Below are 10,462 nucleotides of genomic sequence, written 5' to 3' on the forward strand. Positions count from 1 at the left end.
TGATTTTAAAAATTATACTTTTAATTATGGAATATTGTTACAATAATACAGATGTAGATAAACACTAGGATAACTGTGACCAATACCATATGTTCTACATGTTTACTTGTTCATTCACTCTCCACAACCATAGAAAACAGGCACAAAGTGTTCACGGCATGTGCAGAAGCAGCCAGGGACTTGGGAGCAGAAGGCATGCAAAAAGCATCACTGAAGAGAGTCTGATACATAACCTCTACACAAAGTTCAACACAGCAAATGGGCGGCAACTGGCAGAAAGAGAGGAGACAGAGCTGCTGTGGCCCTGGCCCTTTGAACTTCCCAGCTGCACTGTGTATGTATAGAGACATGGCTGGGCACTTAGAACCCTTCAATTCTAAGAAGCCAAAGGCAGCAGCAGGAACAGGGTGGGATGGGACAAGAATAGGGAAAGAAAAAGGGCTGAAACGCAGTTAGGTCATGAAGACGCTGTCTTCTCTGGCCACTCCCAAGCTGATACCCATAGTGGCTCACAGAAGCAATGGGAGAACTGTCATATTTTTAAAACCATCAGCAACACTGATACAGGAAAAGACAGATTTGAGTTTAGTTACCAAGAACACACGCATCACCCAACGATGAAAACATGAATACCCAGTCTGCTAGATTTCGTGTAGAACAAAAAACATGCTCCCTGTCCGAGTTTGTACTTAAATAGGAGTGGTAACATAAAGAAACTCCCTTGGTGGAGTGGTTTTTCGTTTTGTTACTTCCGAGGTTGTGTCATTTGCAAGTGATGCAGTCCCACACAACAGTGGGTCACAGTAACTCATTAGAGTACACTACCCAAGAGAGACCACTGGCTCCTTTAATACCAAGTCCCAAAGAGCTATGGCAAAAGCATTTTTTAAATGTTACAACATTCACAATAAAGCACAGTAGAAATAAACCGAGGCACGCTCAAAAGAAAAAATAGTCCTTACTCCAGTCCTATCTCCGGGGCACCAATTCCCTCCAGCCCCACGTGGTTGGATAAGCATCAACATTCGGGATATTTCTTAATTCCTACTCTGGTTGAGATAAGGAGAACTGACACTACTGGGCTTAAATTGGGTCAACTCTTATTTTTGACCACTTGTATCTGTAGGTGAGAGAATGGAAACACATTCCTACCTAGGTTTATTAATTCCTTCTGAGTAGGCCGAAGAGTTCTTCATTGCCAGAGAAGATAATTCAGTCTGAGAACAGGACAATCAACCTATTTGTCCAGTCATTATCTCCCACAATTGATGAACACATACAAACAAGTACTTAGTTCTGTACAAAGACAGACCTTACGGGAGAGCGCACACTAGAGCACTAGCGTTTAATTTTTTTTCCGTAAAGAATAAAAAAGGAAACTTCTCACATTGGAGTTATATCTGTAATTCTGTCACATGATCTGTATCACCCGAGAACATGCTAATTCTATGTGAATTCAGTTTCTGCTATTAGAAAAACCACAGGAATACACATTTCACTGTACATACACATGCCCTGATGCAAGCTAAGATTAACACTGGGATGTGGCCCTTATTAAATTCTAGAGTTAGCAGGATAGGAAGAATTGATCTTAAAGATTAGAGGGGAAAGACAGAAACGACCTACGTTCCTTGGGAAGAGACTCTGTGCTTCCTTCTCTGAAGGAGTCGGTTTGCTCCTTATACTCCACCATCACTTATGGTCCTATCTTTCCTTGAAGATATTTTCCCTATAATGTTCCCTATAGAGATCCCCAAAGAAAATTGATAAATCTGATTAATGGCAATAACAACAGTGGACATCTTTTTCTAAAGCCATCATCACTGATGGGTCCTTGGTCCCAAACCTGTGTCTTATTTTTCCTTTCAAACTGTATCTTCAGTTAGCTTTCACAAAGATGCAAGCTTTAAACAAGTTAATTGGAAACAATGAGAAGGAGAAAAGTTATAATCATTGCCTTCATTGTGCAGAATCCTGCTCTCAGGAAGATGAAAACATACAAATGCGTAAGCAACTCAAGGAAAAAGCCCTTTGGAGGGGAAGATGTGTGCCCAGCTACTATGGTGTGTGAATGGGCTTGGCAATTCAGGCCAAGTCTCTAGTTGCCTTTTTCCAAAGTAGCAATGACCACCCTATTATGGTCCCAGGTTTCCCCTAGCGCAGTTCTTTGGGCCAAGGATGGGAGAAATAACTTTTAAAAATTTACTCCATTTCCAGGCCTGGGAATTCACCAGCATTTGTCCCCTGGTCTTCAGATTTCCTTGTGGGGCTGCTTTTGGTGAAGTAATCCATTCAGTGAATAAAAATCACTATTTTGGAAGAGGGGATAATGTTCCCAAAGCTGTGGATCAGAATTTCAAATGGCTTGTCTTCTTTGATGTTTTAAATTGTGGCCCACAACTAGGAAAGTGTGTACGATAAAAGCAGCTCAGTCTTGTGGGAGCTCATTGATATCAAATAAAACTGGATCTTCAAATGAATCACTTCTCAGTCATTACAATTACAGGACTTAGTCAGTATGAACTCTCTTATGTTTAATAAGGGCTGAGCTCCGGCTGAAACTCTTCTCACATTCGGTACATTCATAAGGCTTCTCTCCCGTATGAACTCTTTGATGTGTGATGAGGTTGGAGCTCTGGGTGAAACCTTTTCCACACTGCACACACTCATAGGGCTTCTCTCCTGTGTGGGTTCTCTGGTGTTTAATTAGATCTGACCTTTCACCAAAGCTTCGCCAACACTCATTACACTCATAAGGCTTCTCTCCAGTGTGAATTTTCTGGTGTGTGATGAGATGAGAGCTCCGGCTGAAGCTTTTCCCACAAGCGTTGCATTCGTACGGCTTCTCTCCAGTGTGGGTTCTCTGGTGCTGAACCAGGTGTGAGATGCGGCTGAAATTCTCCCCACATTCATTACAGTGGTATGGCTTTTCTCCCGTGTGGGCTCTGCGATGGCGCACAAGGTCAGAGTTCTGACTGAAATTCTTCCCGCACTCATCACACTTGTAGGGCCTCTCCCCTGTGTGGACTCGATAATGTTTGATGAGATCAGATCTCTCGCTGAAGCCTCGGCCACATTCATTACACTCGTAAGGCTTCTCGCCTGTGTGGGTCCTCTGGTGCTGAGCTAGGTGAGAGCTCCGGCTGAAGCTTTTCCCACACTCCTCACACTCATAGGGTTTCTCCCCACTGTGGGTCCTTTGGTGCTGAATTAGGTGAGAGAGCCGGCAGAAACTTTTTCCACACTCGTTACATTTGTGAGGCTTCTCTCCAGTATGGATTGTCTGATGCTGAATGAGATGAGAACTTCTTCCAAAACTTTTCCCACACTCATTACAGTCATAGGGCCTCTCTCCAGTGTGTGTTCTTTGATGCTGAATAAGGTGTGAGCTACGACTGAAGCCCTTTCCACATTCATAACACTTATAGGGTCTGTCCCCAGTGTGGGTCTTCTGATGTCGATTAAGGTCTGAGATCTGACTGAAGGCCTTTCCACAATGAGAACATATATGATAGCGGATGCCTGTGTGGACTTCTTTGTGGACAAGCAGATCAGTGACTTGTTGGAGAGGATAGCTTACCCACTCTTCTGCTGTTAAATCTCCCCACTGTCTTTCTGACCTATCTCCACTTTCAAAGGCCTCTTCACTTTCAGTATTTTCCTCAGCATTCCCAACAGGTCTTTCAGATGTGGTCCCAAATTCTACATCTTCACTCATCTCTTGCTTTGGATTCACCTCATTCTCACTCCTGATCTCAAAATCTATAATAAAAGGTAAATAATAAGACATGAAATGCATACAAAAATTATCTACTGTGTGCCAGGCATTATACTAAATTCTTTGTGTTTTTTTTAAAGATACAGGGTCTCACTCTGGCACTCAGGCTGGAATTCAATGGCATGATGATAACTCACTGCTGCTTTGAACTCCTGGGCTCAAGTGATCCTCCTACCTCAGCCTCCAGAATAGCTGGGACTATAGGTGTGCACCACACACCCAGCTAGTTTATATTTGTTTGTTTGTTTGCAGAGACAGGGTTTCACCATATCACCCGCTATGACCCAGGCCAGTCTCAAACTCCTGGCCTCAAGCGATTCTCCCACCTAAGTCTCCCAAAATGCTGGGATTACAGGCATTAGCCACAATGCCTGGCCCCTAAATTCTTTACATGAATTATTTCATTCACTGTCACAACCATCCTGAGAGTCAGGCACTATGATGATCTTTATTTTATGAATGAGAAATCCAAGACCCAGACAAGTGAAGTAACTTGCCCAAAGTCGTATTAGTAAATGGCAGAGTCAGGATACAAACAGGTCTGTTGATTAAAAAAATTCATGCTCTGTATCACTATAGTTATGGTTCTTTAAGAAAAATATATATACTCTTGGTATTTTGAAAGAAGAAACTGAAACAGAAAAAATGAGATTCTAAATTAGAACCTGTAAAAGCCAATTATCTTATTTGTGAGTGTATTTTTCTAACTTGTCAAGCCTTCATCATTAGAATTATAAAATATTTACTAAGAACCTACCATGTTATTATAGACAAAAATTCATTTTTAGCTATCTATCTTAGTTGACGGAAAAAGTGTACAATGTCACTTGTTACTTTCCAGCGGCCTTTTAATGAAAATAGGGTTGGGAAGGTTGGAGAAGGCAAAAAAGTCTGGCTCAGAACATTTTTGGCATTGACTAAGTTTATTTCATATGCAGTCTTCAAATGAAAATCAAAATATACAAGCACTGTTTACAAGAACTTTATACCAGGCCAGGTGTGGTGGCTCACACCTGTAATCCCAGCACTTTGGGAGGGCTAGGTGGTAGGATTGCTTGAGCCAGGAGTTCAAGACCAGCCTGGACAACATAGCAAGATCCTGTCTCTACAAAAAATAGAAAAATGAGCTGGGCATGGTAGCACACGCCTGTAGTCCCAGCTACTCCAGAGCCTGAGGCAAGAGGATCACCTGAGCCCAGCAGTTTGAGCTTACAGTGAGCTATGATGATGCCACCACACTCTCACCTGGGCAACAACACCAAGAAAAAGAACTTTATACCAGACACTGCATTTTTTTCAAATTGGGTTTCTTAATTCTTAGTATACTCTTCAGAAGGGTTAGTAGGTATGTTGGGAGAAAAGGGTCTATGGATAAATTAGTTTGTAAATGGTATATACAATATCCTCTATTTAGAAATCCACAATACCTGATAACACATAAAAGGTTCCAAGGAATCTTGAAGTAAACAAGCCTTGTACACCTGTATGTATGTGTGTATTTATGAGACAGGGTCTCATTGTGTCATCTATATCATACAGAAAGTGCTCCTGAAGGCAGTACCTGGCATCTAATAAGTAGTAGACGTAGGTGGCTCTTGTGTTTTTGAGCCTCAGAAGATTGTTCATGCATAAAATAGGGGTGATAATCCCTTCTTCAAAGGCAGTGGTGAAGGTTGTTTTGTTTTTTTTTTTTTTTAAATGGCCTCAGCCTCCCAATAGTTGGGACTACAGGCTCACGCTACCACATCTAGCTAACTTTTTCTATTTTTTGTAGAGACAGGATCTTGCGATGTTGCCCAAGCTGGTCTCAAACTCCTGGCTCCAAGCAGTCCTCCCAAAGTGCTTGGGTTACAGGTGTGAGCAACTGCATTCAGCCTGTAAACATTATTTAACCCACTTCCAAATTTATTTGGGCAAGAAACCAGTTTTTTGGTGCTTCTATCCTTCTAACAAGTTCTCCTTGGGCTAGAATATAGAAATGTAAATTTACTTTTTTTATTTTTTGAGACAGGGTCTTTCTCTGTCACCCTGGCTGAGGAGTGCGGTGGCTTGATCACAGCTCATTGCAGCCTCGAATTCTTGGGCTCAAGTGATCCTCCTGTCTCAGACTCCCAAAGTGCTGAGATTACAGGCATGAGCCACTGCATGTGGCTTATATTTGTAAAAGATTCACATTTTTTGTTTTTGTTGGATTAAGTGGAATATTTGGGTTATAGACTGCAATAGATCTGAGTAGGTAACTTTATTTATGGTTGCTTTTCTAAAGACAGGATTCAAGAAACTTGGGACATCTGAGAAAGTCCAAGTTAAAAAGGAAAACCCTCAGAGTCACCTTTTGTTCTGGAAAAAGCTATGGGAATAAATATTTCAAAAAAAGGATTAGTCTGAATGAATGGCAGATGACCTAGTGAACCATACATGCTTGCTAACATCTGTTAAGTCTTAACAGGAGACAAAGTAAGTAAAAATGCTGTTCATTTCAAGAATATACTGTTTATTCTAGTTATACCCTGACCAAAGGATAGCTAAGAAAGAAGACAGGTTTGCAGACCATGAAGATAATTAGCAGTTCTCTCTTAATAGATTTTGTGATTCTGGAGCAACAGTTGATATACTTGAAATCTACGATCATGAAACATCTCTAAACAACAACCCACTCAGATAAAGAACATAAAGCAGAAGCAAAACAAACATGGTTTTTGCCCTCCCAATGACCTAGGTCAGAACCCCCTCATTGTCTAGTGTCTTAGAGTAAAAGCACCATCTACAGGGGCATTTATATCCTGGCAAGCACCATTATGTCAGACCTGTTTGGTCAGTGATCTGTACAAACATGCTGGAGAATGGCAAATGACTCAGGGCACAAGAAATCTGAGTGTTTCTACAATGTTCAGAAACATTTTTTTTCCTTTTTAGACAATATAACCTGGATGTTCCCACATTCAAAGATTTGCCTTAGGACTCAACTCAAGCCAATATCCAATTAAGTGCTTTAAAAATCAGACAATTAGGCTGTGTTGAAAGAGCAAAGCCATTTTGACACAGTCTCAAAAACATGGGGCAAAGAAAGGTAGAATCCTTACTTACCTAATGAGACAACATTTCCATAATTCTCCTGCATAACATCCCTGTAAAGGTCCCTTTGTGTAGGGTCCAGAGGTCTCCATTCTTCCCGGGTGAGATACATGGCCATATCTTCAAATGTCACAGGTGCCTGAAATCACACAATGCTTCCTCAATACTTGTATCTAGGAGGTTACTACCAGTTTTTCTTCTTGAAATTAGTGGCATGGTTAGAAATGTTGAGGAGGCAAAAGATATTAAGCTTGATTTGTAGAGCCCAAAGAAGAAATAAACAAGCAAACAACAGATGTGGTAAAGAAGGGAACAATTTCTAAACTGATTGCTCTGGTCTCATGGCCAGTTATCCTTGCCCCACTCGGGGAGCCTTACCCTCTAGCCACGTTTCTCAGAACACATCTAGCACATCGTTCCATACCTTGATTCACAACGTTCCTCTTTTCCTGGAATATCTTTCTCAGACTAGTGAAATTCCACTATTCTTTATGGTCCTGCTTCAGTACCAACTGTTCTTCAGTGCCCCCCAACCTTCTGCTCCGTTCCACTCCTCCCTCGGATGCCCCAGATAGACGAAATCACTCCCACTTCTTGGTTCCCACACTACAGCACTTTGTTCCTAAGGCAAATAGAGCACTTATCACGTTGTGTCATGGTTAACCGGATGTGTCTTTTTCCCTACAGATTGTGACAAGGCGGGTAGCGCCAGTCTCGTCCATCTTTTATCTCCCCAGTATTTCAAGGTATATAGCATGTGTTCAATATATGCTTGCTTGTCGCTATATTGGCCTGGTACCAGGCCTCTGGAGACAGAAAACCGAAGCGAGCGAATTACTAATCCCAGGGAATTTCCTACAGGGGTTTGCAGAGCAGTGAAACGCCAGATGAGGTGGGTAAGCAGAGGCAAGGTCCGAGAAGCCACCCCCGGCTTACCTGGGACCCAGCCATGAGCAGGGTGGCTGCCATCTCGGGCACAAGGGTTCGCCTCCCGGGAGAGAGAGCAGGAAAAGCAGCTAGCAGACAGCACTGAAGGAGGCGAAAAGCAGGGCGTGAGGCACCGAAAACAGGCCCTGCCCACTCCCCAGGGCTGGAGTTCTGGCCGCAAGGCGAGCAGGGAGGGCCCTGGACCGGGGCCGGGTCACTCTCCTCCCTGACCCGCGATCTCGACCCGCCCTCTGTTTCCGCCACGACAGGGTGGAGGCAACGCCGCAAACCACTAGGACAGCCCCCTGGCTGGGTCCCTCCCGGGCAAGGGGTCAGGCAGACGCTGTCTCGGGGAGGAGGCTCTCAGCCCAGCCCACAGAACGCCTCCGCTCTTCCATCTCGAGGCTCGTCCTTTCCGGCAGCTGCTTCAGCCAATCAGCGAGCGAGGCTCGCAAAACACTCTGCCAATTAGACGCCGAACACTAGGCCCGCCTCCTGGACCGTGGCCGGGCACCTCTACCACGCCTGCGCTTGCCCCGGCGGCCTGCCGGGAGTTGGAGTTCTATTCGGGCGTACAAAAGCCAGTCCGCGGCCAAGAGCCAAGGAGGGAAAAGAACAAAAGGGCGAAGAAGGAAGCGCGTCCTCCTTGCCAGGGCGAAGTATCTCTCGCTTTCTCCTCGTGGAGCCCACAGTCCGATTAAGCCAGGGAGGTTGCCCTGCCTCTCACATCCCTAGAAGCTTCTCTTGAGTCGGACCTTAGTATCCGCGATGTCAGGCCTAATTTAGGCGGTGGCCTGTGTTGGGCTCCGCTAGGATTAGCGCTTAGTTGACAGCTCAGGTCGGAGGGGCGAGTGGCAGCCGCTGCCACCCACTCCCGAGAGGCGACTCAGCGGCCGCGCTGGAACTTTGGGCCCCGCCTCCGCACTACATCTCCCAGCAGCGCCCGCGGCGCCGTCCTCCGCGTGCAATCCAGCTCTCCGGGGTCAGGCGCCGCCTGGGCGGCGAGCGCGGTCCGAGGCTGAGCCTGTGGAGTCTCGGCTCCATCGCTATTAACCCTGTAGAGGCGTATGACCGCGTCCTTTTAAAGAGGGCGCCCCTTGAGAGGCGGACTGAGTCGCGCCCAGCCCAGGGGAAGCAAAAGCTCTGCGGGAAATCAGAAGCGGGTGAGGGATAGGGCGTGTACGGAGGAGACAGCCGAGCCCCACGGTGGGGGCGGGACGTCCTCGTCATCCCCGAGGGCTTGTCCGCTGGAAGGGTTCCTGGCGACCTCCCGCTTGGAAAGGACCCTGGGCCTCTGAGGGCTTGCTCCAGGCGGGCCCTCAGGATGTTAGCAGTCCCTGTCCGGTGAAGGTAGAAAGCCGACAACCCGAGTTAAGGACGGACAGACTTACCTCTTGGTCCGCAAACGATCCGCTAGATCGCCGGCTCCAAGATCTGAGAGGCCTCAAACAGATCCCAAAGCCGCAGAGTTCTTTAAGACCTGGCGTTCAGAAAGAGTCTAGAGATTACTGGTAGATCCCGGAGATCTCAGACCCGCAGGTAGATCTCGAATCCGTAGACTTGCAGGCGAAACCCGGAGATCGTAGTCTGATACTAAAGACTCACAGATTCCTGAGACCTCAGACTCTCAGGCAGCTCAGAGAAACCACAGGCTCATAGGCAGATCCCTGAGACCACAGCGGCTGGCCAAGAACCACCACCAGCGACTAAGCTGCATTCAGCTGGAGTTCCTCGGAACGGAAGGGCTTGCAGCCTTCCCTTTCCCCAGCCAGGATGAGGGAATTAGACAATGGAAGTCCAGCGCTAGGGAAAGCAGGCATTCTGCGTGGGGAAGAGCTCCGAGCTTGCTGTAGCCTTGGAGAGGGAAGTGATGGAAAAAGAATATAACAGCTTATTAGGGACTCCCACCCTCTTCAAGTTATAAATATCCCCAGAACCTTGGCTACGTGCCCGGAAGCCTGTTGTCTCTAACTGTACAGGAGACTTCTCTGCCTGGGCTAGGAGAGGGGATTTTCTTTTGTTTTGCAGATACATCCACCCACTGAGGGACTTGAATTTTTTTTTCAAACATGACTCCAGGCCATGCTTTTATTAGTGAATGTCCTGTTCCCAGTGTCCAGTTATTTATGGTTAAATTATTCAAGTGTCTAAAAAGAACTGGTAGGACCCTACCAAGCCATAATGGAGATTCTCCCACTCCTCCTCTTCCCATCCCCAACTGTGGGGCTAGGAATTCTTTAGATGCCACAGAATTGTACTATTCTACCCCATCTAAAATTGAACTGGGCACCCCATAAAATGGGATCCTAGACGGTTCCCAAGAGGCAGTATCCCTAGTGGAAAGAGTGTGGACATCAAGGTCAGACAGACTTGGGTTGGAATCCAGGCTGTGTTCCTTTGGAAAGTCACTGTATCTCTCACTGCATCTCTCTCTGTGAAATGAGGGTAATCGTACGTAAGGATGTGAGGTCTAAGTGAAATGACTTAAAGCCCTCCACACAGAGTGAGCACTCAGATGATACCTGTTATTATTATTAATCCTGGCTTTGGTGGTGGGGAGACTTCCAGAAAGGCCTGTGGATACAACAGCTCAGAAAGTCTGGGAAATCTGGGTGCCTCCATAGCTGTGAGGATCTGCGGGTGACCTTATCCTCACATTGTATTTCTGCTGGAAATTCAGAT

General features: G+C 45.7%; 1 protein-coding gene across 2 annotated transcripts; it reads right to left on the bottom strand.

The window, feature by feature from the left end:
• On the bottom strand, positions 1-9,676 carry ZNF436 (zinc finger protein 436). Of its 2 annotated transcripts, XM_012650874.1 has the most exons (4): positions 9,172-9,676; positions 7,790-7,882; positions 6,866-6,992; positions 1-3,762 (listed from the first exon to the last, which is right to left on the bottom strand). In XM_012650874.1, the coding sequence occupies exons 2-4, from the start codon at positions 7,820-7,822 to the stop codon at positions 2,510-2,512; spliced, it is 1,413 nt and encodes a 470-aa protein (XP_012506328.1). In that variant the 5' UTR covers positions 7,823-7,882; positions 9,172-9,676; the 3' UTR covers positions 1-2,509. The 2 variants fall into 2 exon arrangements, with proteins under 2 accessions (XP_012506328.1, XP_012506327.1); XM_012650873.1 differs by lacking the exon at positions 9,172-9,676 and having other exon boundaries at positions 524-3,762; positions 7,790-8,216.
• Positions 9,677-10,462: the final 786 nt, after the last annotated feature.

This window comes from Propithecus coquereli, unplaced genomic scaffold (assembly GCF_000956105.1).
Source record: "Propithecus coquereli isolate 6110/MARCELLA unplaced genomic scaffold, Pcoq_1.0 Scaffold341, whole genome shotgun sequence".
NCBI lineage: Eukaryota > Metazoa > Chordata > Mammalia > Primates > Indriidae > Propithecus > Propithecus coquereli.